Source organism: Camelina sativa, chromosome 20, assembly GCF_030686135.1.
Source record: "Camelina sativa cultivar CO46 ecotype springtype chromosome 20, ASM3068613v1".
NCBI classification, from domain to species: domain Eukaryota; kingdom Viridiplantae; phylum Streptophyta; class Magnoliopsida; order Brassicales; family Brassicaceae; genus Camelina; species Camelina sativa.
In genome coordinates, this window is record NC_141899.1 from 5,358,363 (window position 1) to 5,374,367 (window position 16,005).

Genomic DNA, 16,005 nt, shown 5'->3' on the forward strand with positions numbered 1-16,005 from the left:
TCGCAGTCTTCACTAATTCGACGAGTCACCGGTCATCAAACTTATGTCCGTCACGATGATGCTTCATCGTTCATGGACTTTGCATTGACGTTAACAACGTTTTAGAAATATACCTTGTAAGAAAAGAAATGGCTCTGTTTTTACCAAATCAATCAAAACTTTCCTCCTTAAACCAAATCTTAATCTTCTGTAACTGAAGAATAATTACATATTAATAAGTAATCAAATCGTAAACACACACAATTAACCTCCGAACAGAGGATTATGATATCACAACAACAACAAAAAATAAAACAGAGGAGACCAAATGTGGAGGTAAAGAGAAGAATCATCTGGTCCCATCTCCTGGAGGAAAACGTGGAAGATAAGGTATCCAAGTTGTCGGATCTTTCCAGTCCAGTGCCGGTAATGCCGGATTAGGGTTTCCAAAAGGTAGAAAAGGGAAAGGGAAAGATGGAAGCGTTGGTAGAGTCGGCAAAGGCATATTAGGGTATGGCCAAGGGAACCAATACGGTGGCAGATAAGGCCAGAAGAATTTCGAATCTCTAAATCTCTTATCCTTTTTTGCTTCTTCCTCTTTCTGTCTGCGGTGATGTCTCTTCTTGCCGCCAACGCCGCACAGTGTGGTGTTTTTATGGGAAGGTTTGTAGCTGAGTGCGCTTAAGCTGTAGATACAGACACGATCTTGCTTCGATTTGATGGATACTTCGTTGGTTGCGGTTTGGAAAACAGGGATGCTGCAGCCTCCGTTGTTGTCGGAGGAGGTTTTGAGTAGCTTGGCGCTGCATTGAGATGCTATGGCGATTCCATCGACGCAATCGATGCCATCGACGTGAGGGATCTCGAGTTTGTAAACGCCGCTTCTGTCTGTTGTTCTGTTTACTGATATGTTCACTTCCTCTGCTGTTTTTGGTGAACTTGCTTTGAATCTACAGGTCACGTGAACTTCCACACCTGACAAAACCAAATCAAAGACCAAAACCATATCAGATCGAAAAGGATTTACAAGTCCTAAATTTTACAGATAACTTCAAGTCCAAGAACAGTTCTTGTAATGTTATACTCTAGATCAAATATTATATAACGGTTGTTTCCATTGAATAACCAGATGGACCAATCTTATATCCTAAGTTAGCAGATAAGTTTAAGTCTAAAGACAGTTCATGTGATGTTTTAAATCAAGATCCGACCTTGTAAGAAATAGCTCTGTCTTGAGAAAGTGTTGATAGAACACGTGTCGCAGTAGACAACTCCGACGACTGTGATGCGAGAAGAAGGGTCCACGCTTGCATCCGGTGGTGACCGGCCACGACCACGGCCTAAAGCTTGATCTGTAAAGCAAGAAGCCAGAAGCAGAAGATAGAGGAGAGGAAGATACATTGTGGCTAATCTCACTCGCTCTCTCTCTTCTGTTCTTTTTTTTTGATGATAATGTATGTATGTGTGTGTGTGTGTGTGTGTGTGTGATTGCAATATATTCAGTCCGTGATCTATTTTTGACCCCAAACACACTGTTTAACTAAAATTCTTTATCCACTACAAAACAAAGACATGTGAAGAGCCTTTTTTGGCTCATTCTGGTGTTACAATGTGAGAAATGCTCATGTAGAAGAAATCTAATTTGGATCCTTTACCGAAAGAAAAGAGTTTCTCTTTTCCCACTTGGACAGATCTCTAACCCAAACATACTGTATTATGAGCTAAACCCCAATTATTACTTTATGTGCCTCTACTTTTTCAAATAATGACAGTTATCTACATACTTGTCTTGGTCGATATTGAAGGGTTTCTATTGCTTTCTTGTGAGACAAGTCTTTTGCAAATTAGATATTGACATTACATGTATAACTTAACTTCCAATCTTGGGAAACTTGAACTTCAGATACAATTGCTACCAAAAAATAAACACTAAGGCTCTAACATCTCGTCAAAATATATATCACAAATCATGAATTCAAATCATCATTTAAACACAAAAAATATCCAATACATTTTAACTGAAAGATAATTTTGTGCCTTTATCCCTAAGTAGTTCTAAACAATTTTCGCTCACAACCTGTTCAAACAGGATATTAAAACATAGACTTAACAGTAAAAGAAACTCAAACTTTTGAAAAGTGAAAAAAACAAAAAGTTTTCATGGTAGCTTTGTCGGGTTCTATAAACATGAAGGTAATGAAAGATAATGATAGAAGGGTTGGAAATAAAAAAAGGAAGAAGCAAAAAGGAACAAGTCGTGTTCTCCTCATAGCTTAAGAGACAACGAGTTATCAATTTCTCTTGCGTGCCAAAGAAGTAGGATGGTTGCCATCAAACAAGTCATCAATGAAAGATTCAATATCCTCAGGCTGATACTTGACATACTTATCCGTCTGCTTCCCTGAATCAAGATGTTGTTTATACCTCCCAAAGAAAGACCTATAAGCTGGAATCACCAACGCTGAGATCGACACCCTAAGCTCAGATTGCATCTGCTCATCACTCACAATCCAAGTGCTCTGCGTCTTGTGAATCTCGTCGAACATAGCATTGAAAATCTTAAACCTTTCTTTCAAAACCGGCTTGGACACTTTCCCGTTTACCTGTAACCCTTCTTGATTCATACACTGCAACACTTTGCCCCAAGTCTCTCTCTGGTAGCTCTTATGATACTGTCTCAGCTCTGTCGATCTTTTCCTTGTCCATGACTGTCCCATCAAATCCCTTATCTCTGTCGAACCTTTAATCTTCTGCAGAATGTATCTCCCATTGTTCATCAAGAATATGTATCGCAGTGACGGGTCTCTGTACAGTTTCGATTTGATATCTAGATTAGCGTCAAGCAACTCCATCACCCTTATCATTTGTCTAGCGTAAGCTGACGTTTTGTACTCTTCATCGTCTTCTCGTTGCTGTTGCTTTGGCTTTGTCTCTGGTTCAGGTATGGTATCTGTTTGATTCGATTCGTAGTGTTGGAACACTTGGTCTAGTGTCTCCTTGTACTCACATGCGTATTTGAGGTAGTTCATGGTGTAACGTGTTAATGGATGAACAGCACCGCTTGGAACTGGTGTTCTTCCGTTATCGCTCTTGATCGACTTCTCAAGCTCTCCGAATATAGTAACTGCTGCTTCACCTAGCCTCGTCTGAGCCAGTTTAATCTCTTGGATCAGATCCGAATCAGATTGTTCAACCGCTGGGATCAAGTCACGGAGCGTCTCGTACATGTCAAGGAACTTAAAAAGCTTCTCCGAGGACCGTTTCGTAAGAACCACGGCACCGGAGAAATCTAGGAACCGGATTGTAACAGCGGAGACCAAACCGGTGAAGAGGCGTTTACGGATCGAGGCATCGGTGAAGACGGTGTTGCAGAGAGAAAGCTCGCCGGGGAAAAGCAAGGTGGAGCAACGGCGAACGATTGAGATCCAAGAAGCGATCTCACCTTCAAGAGACTCCCAAGCTATTCTCTGAACGTCTTCAACGTTGATCCCTTCGAATCCAACCTCGCTCAGCTCCTCCTTGAACGCGTGCCGTCTCGACATTTCGTATGACATACAACACTCTGATTCGTAACCGGCGAAGATCATCGCTCCGGCGATCTTCTTCAACGTCGAGATCGATTCCGGTGAAAAATCCGGGAAGCTTTCTTCCTCCTCCGCCTCCTTATCATTGTCCGGTAAAGCGCATCGGTCGGATTCGTTTGCCGAAGAATGGTTATGATCGGAGCTGTTCCCATCGTTGTTGTTTCTGTTCTTCTTCTTATTATCTTCTCTGGAACGATCAAGAAGATGACGGAACTCTTCGTCGAGGAGAGAGACAGCACGGTGCTGAACCGAACTTGCCCGGTTTAACCAAGAAGAAACCGGAGTTGAATCTAATTTAAGCTCTCTCAATCTCATAACCGATTTTGAAATCCGGTTAACGGCGTCGATGAATACAGAGTCCTCTGTTTCGTCTCGTCCAAGCCCGGAAGATTCCATCTTTGACACCAATGAATCCACCGTCTCCGGGAATGGCTCCACCGCCGGTGGAATCTCCTGTAAAGGATCATTATTCTCGGAAGAAAGTGATTGGATGAATACGTCGACGGCTTCCATCACCTGAACAAGACTCGCCTCGGTGGTTTCCGATTCCGTCGTCGATGAATGAAGTTTTTGTTCCGATTCATCGGAATGTGGTTTGTGATCGTGATCTTCGGATTTGGGAACATGGGTGTCCGATGATTCCGTTTTGTCCATTTTTTCCGCCGGGAAAATTAAAAACACTAACTAAACTGTTTTTGTTTTGTTTTGTTTTGTTTTGTCTTTTTTGGTATTTTTTTTTTTTTTTTGGGGAAATTAAGACAAATGGGGGGAAGAAGGGAGGAGATTAGTGTGAGGATTATTATGATTAATAATCCATTATTAGAGTTTTTTTTTTTTTTTGTTCTTTCTTTTCGACGATACTAATTGTGAATTTTTTTTGGCTCTCTGTGTTTTAGCTATTATATATTTTTTCTTTTAATTCTGAGGTTCGTTTTTTTGGGAACCCATCGTCCGTTGACTGGTAAGGGAAAGGTTATGCGTCTCACGATCTCTCTGTTTTTTTTTTTTACTTTTCTTTTATAGATTTGTTGTGTACTTTATATTAATCAAACTCAACATGATCATCAAACTTTATAATGTGTATATTTTGATTTTGGGCTGAATCATGTGATCCAGAAAATTTTGTGAGTCTAGAGCCGGCCTATACATTACTCACGTAAAGCCTGATAAAGCTAGAAAAAAAAAAAAGCATTGAGGCCTCTGCTTATGTAGTTTTTTCTTTATTGAAGTCTATGCTTTGCATGTATTTTAGCCAAAAGGACCCGGACTTGCTGCGATCATCAACATGGTATTAAAGAACATATATCGATGATATGTAGTACTAATTTACTCTACTTTTCAAGCTAAAAATTTATACAAACTATCTCCTCTTCATAATCAATACTTAAGTTCTTCCGCAAGTCAAGCAAATCGTGCATCTAAGCGTTAAGTCAAAACCAATCATGCATTTGACGAATATAAGATAATCGTTGATTGAGGCTAACGATCAAGGATCTCTACCAATGCCAAAATTTTATTCATTGGCGATCGTCAATAAGATTCCAAAAATTGTTACAACACTTGGATTTTATGATTCAAAATTATTGAAGCATGATTTTAACTATATATATATATATATATATATATATATATATATATATATATATGAAGTTCCAAAAGAATCTTACATATGAATTCCTTTGACAAAAAAAAAAAAAAAAATCTTACATATGAATTTTATGAAATATTGTAAAATATCATTTTGATTGGTAAATGACACTTTATCTCACAAATGATTCGGTTAGTAAACAGTCGGAGGTTGACTGTCAAATCAATCAAGAAGATTAATATAGTTTGATTGCAAGTTTCAATTCGCTTTGATTGAGAATCAACTAGTGTTGATTGTCAATATAACTGATAAGGGCCTATTTAATATTTCATTCTCTCATATGAGACTATAAATAGAAGTGTTTAGGTGGACATAAAAAAATTCAAGTCTAAGCTATTTTTACAAATATATTTTTCTTTGTTTGCAGACAGCTATATTTACAAATATTGATAAATTATTCTGTATTTGTAAGATATTTTAGCTAAAACGCAGAATTCAAGATATTGTATTTTTTTTTTTTTTTTTTAAAGATATTGTATTTTTTACCTTTTATTTTTGCCAACATTGTTCTTTTTTTATACCGTGGAGTTGGAAATAAATCTTTGGTGATTAATGACAATGTTAAATAATATTTGATAAAAATATGAAATTATCTACAGTAATAAACAAATAACAAAAAAAATCCAAAAATCGAAAATATCTTAAGAAAGCTAAAGGATTATGATTCTTATCATGTATGTATGTCACAACGATAAAATAAAATCATGTTATTAATAGATATGTTTACCGTAAATACACACAAGAAAACTAACTTTCCGTTATATAGTTTTCCAATCAACACAAAATCGCATCTAACAACAATCAATCGATTGGTCTTTACCATTTGTTATCAGTTTTTTACAATTGGTGGTAACAAATGGAGTATATACGTAAAAAAGGAAACGTTTATCTTCTGCTTTTATCCACTTTATCAATAGTAAAAAGAAAGACACCAAAGTTTTTGTGCTTTTTATTTTGACTCAAAACAAATCATTGTAATGAGAAGAATGTGTAATAATAAAGAAGGATTTTTTTCCTTAATTTTGTTTTCCACAAACAGAAAGAAGTTTTTTTTTTTTTTTTTTGCTTAAATTAACAAAAGAAAAAAAGTGTAATTTTGCTTGCTTGAATTGGAGATTATTGTAGAATTGAATTATAAAAAAATCTAGTCAACGAGGAAAAAAAAAGGTTTAGAGGGAAAGAGATATTTACTGAGTGTTTTCGGAAACGCGTCATTGTTAATTCGCAATTTGGTAAAAGTGTGAACGAACACTCGTGGACGACAAAAGAAGCTGCTTCATCTCTCTCTCTCTCCTCTCTTCTCTTTCTCTCTCAACTCCAATTCGTTGTTACCAGTTCGAATCTGAACAAAGTTGGTTTTTTTATTGGTACCCAGAATCTCAATTCTCCTTCTTTCTTTCTGGGTATATCTAAAAGTTTTTGCTTTTTTTTTTTTTTTTTTTGTTTATTCAATCGTCCTCTGTTCTGTTCATTGATTTCACAATAGGATTGAAAGGGTGTGTTTTTTTTTTTTGGGATTACTGATCTTTGGGAAAAATTGAGTGGAGGAGGAGGAGGAGGAGATGGGTTGTTTCTCGTGTTTTGATTCGAGTGATGACGAGAAGCTGAATCCAGTTGAGGAATCTAATGGTCAGAAGAAGAAGCAATTACAACCGACAGTATCTAATAGCCTCTCTGGTCTCCCTTCAGGTTTCTTGATTAGTTCATGATTTCTCATTTCGTTCGTTTTCTTCTTATGGTTTACATGCCCACAAGATCTGGTTGTCAATGATCCTGATTGAGCTAAACGGGAACTTGATCTCTCATTCAATCACTACTGTTACTTTGGATATATGAGCTTGTCAGATGTTTTAGGCTATTTGGGCATGTTCTGTTTCAACTGTTTTCGTATTTATTGGTGTAAGGTGCAGAGGAAAGTGTGATCCTTTCACTTGTTTTGATCTAATTCACAAGTTCCAAGTTTGTCCTTAGTTTGTGTGTTGATAGATGAATTGGACTTTGTGAGGATCAGGATCACATGATCCTACTGAATCAGGATTAGGATCTTAGATTTGGTTATTTGGGGATTGTGCCTTGGAGACACTGATACAAGTTTTAAGCTTTTAGGGTGATTTTTGTTCTTGGAGTTTTTGGATTGTGGATGCGTTTGGTAGATGATTGATTGGTCTTGATGACGGTTGCAGGTGGGGAGAAGCTTAGCTCAAAGAGTAATGGAGGGTCAAAAAGGGAGCTACTGCTTCCAAGGGATGGGCTTAATCAAATTGCTGCTCATACATTTGCCTTCCGTGAGCTTGCTGCTGCAACTATGAACTTCCATCCTGACACTTTCTTAGGTGAAGGTGGATTTGGACGTGTCTACAAAGGAAGGCTTGATAGCACCGGTCAGGTAATTTTTTTCTTTTGTTTTGTTTTGAATCTTAGGAAATTACACTTTTACATTACTATTTGATAAAGATGCATACAATTGCTGATATTGAATTTTAGAGGGGAGATTTTGCTTTGTATATTAGATGGGTCTCACCTAATACTCAAAGTCCTTCCCTTTCAATATAAGCGTCGTTTTAGGATTTTGTTTTGTTTCGTAAAAAGTGTTGTTTATATGTTTTGAATGCTAAGATTTTTCCAAATTTAATCCTTTTAAATTGAGTGTATGAGGTAGAAAGGAAAAATGTGTAGTCGTGGTGTTCTCTTGGCTTTCAACTGTTTTCTTGAATGTTGAATTTGATAGGAAATGTGAAAGACGCTGCTAGCCATTTTCAATTGTACAAGGCTATGTTATGATGTTAAAAAGATGACTAAATTTGATAAGAATTTTGAGTACTTGGTGAACATTGTTATATTTATGTTTTCCTTTCATTAAGGATTACTCTTCATCTTTTACCCCCTACGTGTTACAGAAGAGTTGGTTAGCTTGTTGATTTTGGATACATTAATAGTATTGTACCTCTGATCTATTTTTCTTGTTATCTTTCAGGTTGTTGCGGTTAAACAATTGGACAGGAATGGTCTACAAGGTAACAGAGAATTTCTGGTAGAGGTTCTTATGCTTAGCCTTCTTCATCATCCCAACTTAGTCAACCTTATTGGTTACTGTGCCGATGGAGATCAACGCCTGTTGGTATATGAGTTTATGCCCTTAGGATCATTGGAAGATCACCTCCACGGTAAATCTCCGCTATTTTCTTAACTTTCACCATTTTAGACCCCAGCTGTTCTTTGTGACCTTAGTCAATATCAATCCATAGATTCTTCTTTGTGATCTTAGTCAATGCCAACCCTAACTTTAGCAGATTCTTCATTCATTTGTTTATTTATTATATTTTCCATTCGGTTTGTGCTCTGCCCCAGATCTTCCACCGGATAAGGAGGCCTTAGATTGGAACATGAGAATGAAGATAGCTGCTGGTGCGGCGAAAGGTTTGGAGTTCCTACATGATAAGGCAAACCCTCCGGTTATTTATAGAGATTTTAAGTCATCAAACATTTTACTCGATGAGGGTTTCCACCCGAAGCTTTCTGATTTTGGGCTTGCTAAACTTGGACCAACCGGAGACAAATCTCATGTCTCAACTAGAGTCATGGGCACTTATGGTTATTGTGCTCCCGAGTACGCAATGACTGGACAGTTGACTGTAAAGTCAGATGTATACAGTTTTGGTGTTGTTTTTCTCGAGCTCATTACTGGTCGTAAAGCTATAGACAGCGAGATGCCTCATGGAGAACAGAACCTGGTGGCTTGGGTAAATAAATTCATCATTTTACATTCACTAATGCAAAAAGTTTTGAGACTTTTTTGGTTTTAACAGTTGAGAACATTTTGGTGTTTGATAGGCTCGCCCATTGTTCAACGACAGACGAAAGTTCATAAAACTGGCGGATCCTAAGCTAAAGGGACGGTTTCCTACGCGTGCACTTTACCAAGCTTTAGCTGTGGCGTCAATGTGCATCCAAGAGCAGGCGGCTACACGTCCACTCATTGCAGATGTTGTCACTGCACTCTCCTATCTTGCAAACCAAGCTTATGATCCAAGCAAAGATGAAAGTAGGAGAAACCGAGATGAAAGAGGAGGAAAGTTAATAACAAGGAACGATGAAGGAGGTGGCTCGGGAAGTAAATTTGATTTAGAAGGTTCCGAGAAGGAAGATTCACCGAGAGAGACAGCTCGGATATTGAACCGAGATATCAATAGAGAGCGTGCGGTTGCAGAGGCTAAGATGTGGGGAGAGAGTCTGAGGGAGAAACGACGACTAAGTGAACAGGGAACTTCAGAGAACAACAGCACCGGGTAGAAACCGGTTTGGGTCTTGACCCTTTTTTGTTCTTATTTCCCAAAACTCTCATTTATTGTCAAACATAGAAAACAAACAAAAACATTGGGACAACGAGTTGCTGTACATTATATATGTGATGTTGCAATATGGGCAAAAAGGGGGACTCTTTTAATAACCAAAAAAAAAAAAATACTCTAATTGAGATTCTCGAGAGTTGTGAAGATGTTGTTCATGTAAATTTTGTAGCCTTGCTATTATGTGATTTGGGATTTTTGACAGATAAGTTACATGATGAGTCACATGTGGCGATGTTTACGTCTGATCGAAGATTTGAATTGCAAAGATCCAATGTTAAGTGTTTTCTAGACTCTTTCATGTGGTTCTGTTCTGTGGTGTGGCTCATGTCCACTATCGCGGAGTTTCGGACAACGTGGGTCACATGCCCTCGCAATCTGACAAATATTTTAAGGATAGGTATTTAGATTGTAAGATTTTGGTTTGGTCTTATCAAGTTTCTGTCGGGACTTTTTTTTTTTTTACTATTGACAGTGTACTGTGTACTCTCTATTACAATGGATTTCGAAATTTCTCATATGTTTTATTTGTGGTGTATGGACATTCTTTTCACTACTAGATACTCGGAGAATATTTTTACTCGAAAATTCTAAATTTTAGACCTTTTTTAGTAACACTTTAATTAGAAAAGAGTTTTACCCCTTTTTAGCCACCTTTAGAATTTGTTAGTAAGATTTTTAGTTGTTAGTCAACTAAAAATATTTTTTTGTCTTCTTTTCTTTCAATCTAGAAACTACTAATTTTAGAATTTAACTCTAACCTATCATATGTCGTCATGAGTTATTTGTCGAAATTCGCTATAAATATGACTTTTTGTCGGATTATGTCGTTACCGTTTAAAATAAGTAGTTATTAATTTTTTCTATCATTTTTACCAGTATATACATACATGCATATATATATAAGTTATTTATGTTTCAGAGATAAAAAAAAATTTTGGTAAAAGTTTCAGGGATAATTGAATAGTAGTAAAAGACTATCTAATTTAGAGGTAATAAGACATATTGCATACGGTTATACCAATCTTGTTTCTTAATGAGCAAATAGTACGCATATAGTGATTGTCACTCTTTTGATGATGCAATTTTGTCTGGAAGTGTACGAACGTTTCATCTTTATATCTAAGGTTTGCTAGGATACGTTTTCATCAAAGCATTGGGACGTCTAGATTTTTTGTACTTCAACTTGAATTTTCTTTTTTAATATATACAAAAGTAAACCTTGTTATTTTAAAAAGATTTATCTGGATTTAACTGTAATATACTGAATGGGGATATTGGTTAGATCAGAAACTTGTGTACATACTATTTCTTCCGACTCGTACGTTTCTATATATCTATTAAAATCTCAAAATCTTTAAACAGTATTATGTTGTCAATGGTACAAGACCATTCGTTTTCTAATTGACGGCGACATCTTGAGACAAATGTAATCAATCATAAAAGGGTGGTGAACAGGGCTATTGCTAGGAGTAATCTATTTTATTTAATCAAATTTCTTAAAAGCACTAGTTACAACTTACACAAAGATGATAAAGATACAAATTCAAATAAACGCAAAACTTTATGCAAGTAGTACATCATCGATAAGATACGAAACAAAAATGGAAATTAACAAACCGCCGATACAATTTGTTCCATTTGGCCGTCCCGACGTACGGAGCCGAGAGAAAGAGAGCGAAAGAGAGAAATATTTTGCTTCTTCATTTTTTTTCTTATTCACATTTTGACACTTCAAACGGTTTCAGGACGAGTGGTCTCCACGTGGCTTTTGCCGTTTTCAATTGACGGCTCCTCCTCCTTCTCGTTAGTAACTTTGGACAGATCCTCATGATGAACTGCGTCAGAGAGTGGACCCACCGGTTCCGTCACAACTGGGTGCACTTCCGACACACCTAACGGACTCATCACGACAATACTCTTAAGTTGTTGTTCTGACAAATGAATCTTCTTTTCCATCTCTGGTTTCTCACTAGAGTTCCTGTAAACACCGTACAAGACCATTTGCAACATCCCTAGTACGAATCCCACCACGTTTGGAATCTGCAAAATTATCATAACCAAAAAAACAAAAAAAAACTCAGTAAAGATCTTTAACATAATTTTACCCAAAATGTGAATATTTTGAAAACTGTAAAAAAAAAAAAAAATGCTTACAGCAATGCATATGTCATGGAGGAATAAGCCATAAGCAAACCACATAACGGCGCTTATAGTGAGGAAGAAAGAAAGCGTGAAGGGCATGAACTCTACACTCCTTGTCTTTATTACACGAGCCTGTTCACAACAACAAAATTTAACTAAAACATTTTCTTCCAAAAATAAATTTGTTATAGAAGTAAATTTTATAAATCAAATTAGAATCAACGTTAGCTAATTACCACGATCATGAGAGGCGCAGCGAAAACAGAAACAGATATGGCAACGCAAATCCATCCGAGGACAGAGACTTGGAGGGTTGGGGTTTTAACAACGAAATGTGTAACCATTAGAATTAACGAGAAGACGGCAACGTTGATCGTTATGAACAACTTCATAGCCGAGATCTGTTAAAACGCATAATAATGATCACTTGGTAATATAATTTGTATTTAAGCGGAATTAATCAAGGAGGAGAGGGTAAGAAAATTACCCTTTTATCCCTGGTGGCGTAAGCGAAAAACATGGCGATGTAAATAGTCTCGACGACGCAGCCGAAGGAGTTAATGGTAATTAGGAGAAAAGCGTCTTGTTTAATCAATGCGTAGTAGAGCCATAGCATGCAGCTAAACAGCGACACTTGGTACGGTAGGGACTGGAAACTTTCCGTCGATTTTTTCTTGTATATTCTATAAAAAGTTGGCCTGAAATATTTTTTAAAAAAAAACATGAATCAGAATCATTCTCAAATTAACAATAAAATTTTTAAAAATAAATAAATCGTATCTACGTACACTGGAGCGAGGAATACGAGGAAGGATATTGCGTTTCCTGTAATACCATTAAAAAAATAAAAATAAATGAGTCGATTTTTATAATTAAGAGGCTTCTAGTTTTGTTGGGACATAGTACATGAATCATCCCTAGTACTCTAACTAACCTCAGCGGGGCAATTAAATTGTGCATTAACCACAATACACGTATCGAGTATGATAGACAACAATGCGTGACGATTTCAATTTAATTAATAGCTTACGTATTGATTTTTTTTTTTTTTGGTAATCTGAGCTTTTACCTAAGAATTAGAAGATCATTAAATAATGATTCCAAATGACTTAGTTTAGTAAATGAAGAAAAATCTTGAAACTTGTTAGGTTGGTCATGATGAACTGTCCATGATTTTAATTCATTTCTTAGTAATTATGTCTAGTTTAGATCTTAGTCATACAATTAATGGAATCCTACACATAGTTTATAATATTATTGAAATCAGAAGCTTAATTAGATGCGAAGTTGCAACATTATAGTTGATGTTGCAAATTCCTTCCGTTCAAATTGCCGGTAGTCATATAAAATATAGTACATATTAACAATATAAAAGTAATAAAGAAGAACGAAAAGAGACGATACGATGAACAAGTAATTAGGATATGACATGGAAACATTACCTAAGATGCCGAAGATAAAAGCGAGCAAATGGTGATCGATCATGACCGCCATTTTCTATAGAGATTGAGAAGCTTTTCTCGTTCGGAGATTTCTTAAGGGTCTCAAGTGTTTTTTTTTTTGAAACCCTAAAGCTCTCTCTCTCTAGAAGATACTTCTTTTTATTTCATGGAGGAAACTAAGGAGGCTCAGGTGGGTTTATATAGCTCCAAAATAACCATAGTAGTCAAAAAAAAAAATGTGATTTTTTTTTTTAATTATTTGAAGCGTGTAACGTGTTGAGTAGAATAAAAAAAAACCAAAAATAAGAATCGAAAAGAGAAACGAATTCAGCCTGGTTGCATGACAAGTGGAGATATTAGTAGGTAGCGTTTGCATTTTATCATTCACAGTTATACTTCTTTCTTCCCCCAACTCGCATTCTCGCAATCTCAAACGCGCGTCACTCATACGTTCTCTTTTAACGATTTCATATCCTTCACGCCTTCTTTTAATTAAAATCAGCTTTCAAAAATCACATTAAGTACCATAGTTTTGTACTTTATAGACGTTATAAAAATGAGTGCTCACAGTGAACCAAAAGTCTACCCAACATCAACTAACATAGATTAGGAGAGATCATAATTGGATTACATTACGATTTGTATATTTTCATCAAAACTCATATTCATTTTAGTTTCACACATGAATTATAGATGATCCAAAATATGAATATCCTTCCTATCTATACATTCAATGTACACAATAAATATAACCTCGTTCACAAATTGTTTACTGCAATTGTAGGATTAATCATTGGCTACTGTTTCTCAAATATGCTTACAATGAATTTAATATTTTTGTCTGTATTCTCGTTACATAAATACACATATATATGATGACGTGAATGAGAGGGTAAGATTTTAAACTGGTTTTTGTAAAAGAGTCTAGGTGAGAATGATTAAAGCTAGAGATGTACGTGTTATGACTAGATTAAAGCACTGCATTTATAGGTAAGATAGCACAAAGTATGAAAGTAGTACGTGGTAGTACTAATCAAGATATTTATTCGCAGAAAATTGACGCCGTTCTCTATAAAATGAATTAACCAAATCAGACAAAGAAAAAAAAAAGCATTCACAATCACATCTCCTGAACAGATTTCTCATTTCTTCTCACTTTTGTCTACAAGTACACGTTTTTTATTTCCTTGTACAAAAAGAAAACGTTAATGATCATGCACGTTTCTTAAAGCAAACAAACATACTCCACTCGTCAAAACAGAGCGTCGCGCGTGATAGTATATTATAATCAAGGTAACAAAAAAAGTGATGCGTTATTGAGTTACGAGTTACGACTTACGAGTGAGAGAGAGAGAGTTGTAATTAGTTAATGAAATAGTAATAGTAATTAATAAGAATAGTATGAATAAAAATGAAAAATTTGTGCAAATCACGTGACCTCTCCAAACGCTTCCACTTATAGCCGTTTCTTCTTTTAGAGACAGACACACGAGAACTATGCCACGTCATCAGTTGCTAACTAGGCAACCCCTTTCGTGTTCTGTTTTTGCTAATTTGTTTCTCCTGATTTATTCCCTATTTTCAGGACTCATCGACCTTTATTCGAGGGGTGTAACAAATTAGTCCTTTTTACTGATTCCATTTACGTGAACCTTCTAACCTTTTTTTCAAGAAAATAAGGATGCATGTATCTATAAAATTTTGGTAACTTTCTAGTGTAGTAATATCCATCACTATGTAAAGATTGGTTGATGTTTTCTTCGTTGGTTTCAATATGTATGATGAAAGGAATCAGAATATTTTGGGAAAAAGGGAAGAAAATACGAAACAATTCTCCATTTTCGAGGGTAAGTTAAAACAGATATTAAAAGTGGGAAGTAATGGACAAAAGAGGAGTGACGTGGTAGGCGAATGATAACAATGATCATGGGTTTGTTAAATCCTTCTTGTTCTTATTCGCTATTTATTTCTCTCTTTCTCTTTTTTATTTGGTCCAAAAAAATTAGAAATGTATGAGAGGTGCCACTTTTGTGGTTCTCCTTTACCATAATTTTCCATCTCTAATTATTATTATTGTACCATTTTGGTTTATCTTAAAGTTTTCTGAATGATTGGTGCCTAATATATATTTCTGGTTCACCGTACGTTCCCATGCGGGTTTTTTTTTGAAAATTTTGCAATTACGCATCCCCCTAACTTCTCTATACTATTTACTAGAAATATATATATGTGTATAGTCTTGGAATTTGTTTGGCATACAAAATCAAAACTAATTAAAGGACATGTATTACTTTCAAAGAGAGTTATATCATCAAATTATTTTTATTTTTTCAAAGAGAGTTATAATCTCAAGGAAGAAATCAGTTTTCTCCCAATCACTGCGTATGATTGTTTTTTTTCCATTTTATATATGAGTTTATTATGTGCATAGTATCTTGTTATATACAAATACAACTAATAGCGTTCGGTATAACAAGATACAATTACCACGCAATATGTACAGATGTGTATGATCAATATTATAATTATCAAAGACTTGAAAATTATTAACATTAGATCTTTATGTTTTAAGGTTAAAACTGTAAAGTTTAACGTATGTTCATGTCTATATATGTATCAGAAAGATGTTACCTCGTTTATCATATAATCAAATAAGTAAAAAATCTGTAAGTATATAGGACATCATTTTTTTTTTTTTGGGTAAAGGACGATGTTCTAAATGCATTATATGGGAAATTAACCTGAAATGTAAACCAAAATATAAATAACATCGAATGATCAAACCCCAATAATTCAAGCAGCTAGGTGACCCACATTGATATATGATGTATGCATATAAACCTGTGTGTGTTGCTACCACA

General features: G+C 35.7%; 3 protein-coding genes and 1 pseudogene across 4 annotated transcripts; 1 reads left to right on the plus strand and 3 right to left on the minus strand.

Moving 5' to 3' along the window:
• Positions 1 to 137: 137 nt before the first annotated feature.
• On the minus strand, positions 138 to 1,486 carry LOC104769530 (uncharacterized). The gene is made up of 2 exons (XM_010493758.3): positions 1,191 to 1,486; positions 138 to 954 (listed from the first exon to the last, which is right to left on the minus strand). Exons 1-2 carry the CDS (start codon positions 1,378 to 1,380, stop codon positions 329 to 331), a joined length of 816 nt encoding a protein of 271 aa, XP_010492060.1. The 5' UTR covers positions 1,381 to 1,486; the 3' UTR covers positions 138 to 328.
• Positions 1,487 to 1,937: 451 nt separating this feature from the next.
• LOC104772238 (exocyst complex component EXO70C1 pseudogene) lies at positions 1,938 to 4,626 on the minus strand (annotated as a pseudogene). Its single transcript, XR_015592843.1, has one exon. The product of XR_015592843.1 is annotated as an exocyst complex component EXO70C1 pseudogene (transcript).
• Positions 4,627 to 6,162: 1,536 nt separating this feature from the next.
• Positions 6,163 to 9,640, plus strand: LOC104769531 (serine/threonine-protein kinase PBS1). The gene is made up of 5 exons (XM_010493760.2): positions 6,163 to 6,900; positions 7,395 to 7,597; positions 8,186 to 8,375; positions 8,560 to 8,951; positions 9,043 to 9,640. The coding sequence occupies exons 1-5, from the start codon at positions 6,774 to 6,776 to the stop codon at positions 9,499 to 9,501; spliced, it is 1,371 nt and encodes a 456-aa protein (XP_010492062.1). The 5' UTR covers positions 6,163 to 6,773; the 3' UTR covers positions 9,502 to 9,640.
• A 1,380-nt stretch (positions 9,641 to 11,020) lies between these two features.
• Positions 11,021 to 13,663, minus strand: LOC104769533 (bidirectional sugar transporter SWEET15). The gene is made up of 6 exons (XM_010493761.3): positions 13,145 to 13,663; positions 12,491 to 12,527; positions 12,190 to 12,400; positions 11,939 to 12,103; positions 11,715 to 11,834; positions 11,021 to 11,600 (listed from the first exon to the last, which is right to left on the minus strand). Exons 1-6 carry the CDS (start codon positions 13,194 to 13,196, stop codon positions 11,292 to 11,294), a joined length of 894 nt encoding a protein of 297 aa, XP_010492063.1. The 5' UTR covers positions 13,197 to 13,663; the 3' UTR covers positions 11,021 to 11,291.
• Between the last annotated feature and the right edge of the window lie 2,342 nt (positions 13,664 to 16,005).

Bases quoted from the DNA above. Each gene is read 5' to 3' on its own strand.
- LOC104769530 (XM_010493758.3), bottom strand. From the start codon at position 1,380: ATGTATCTTCCTCTCCTCTATCTTCTGCTTCTGGCTTCTTGCTTTACA. The intron at 955-1,190 runs GTCGGATCTTGA...TGGTTTTGTCAG, and splicing joins ACAGAGCTATTTCTTACAAG to GTGTGGAAGTTCACGTGACC.
- LOC104769531 (XM_010493760.2), top strand. From the start codon at position 6,774: ATGGGTTGTTTCTCGTGTTTTGATTCGAGTGATGACGAGAAGCTGAAT. The intron at 6,901-7,394 runs GTTTCTTGATTA...TGACGGTTGCAG, and splicing joins CCTCTCTGGTCTCCCTTCAG to GTGGGGAGAAGCTTAGCTCA. The intron at 8,952-9,042 runs GTAAATAAATTC...GGTGTTTGATAG, and splicing joins AACAGAACCTGGTGGCTTGG to GCTCGCCCATTGTTCAACGA.
- LOC104769533 (XM_010493761.3), bottom strand. From the start codon at position 13,196: ATGGCGGTCATGATCGATCACCATTTGCTCGCTTTTATCTTCGGCATC. The intron at 12,401-12,490 runs GTACGTAGATAC...AAAATATTTCAG, and splicing joins CTCGTATTCCTCGCTCCAGT to GCCAACTTTTTATAGAATAT. The intron at 11,601-11,714 runs GTAAGCATTTTT...ATAATTTTGCAG, and splicing joins TCCATGACATATGCATTGCT to ATTCCAAACGTGGTGGGATT.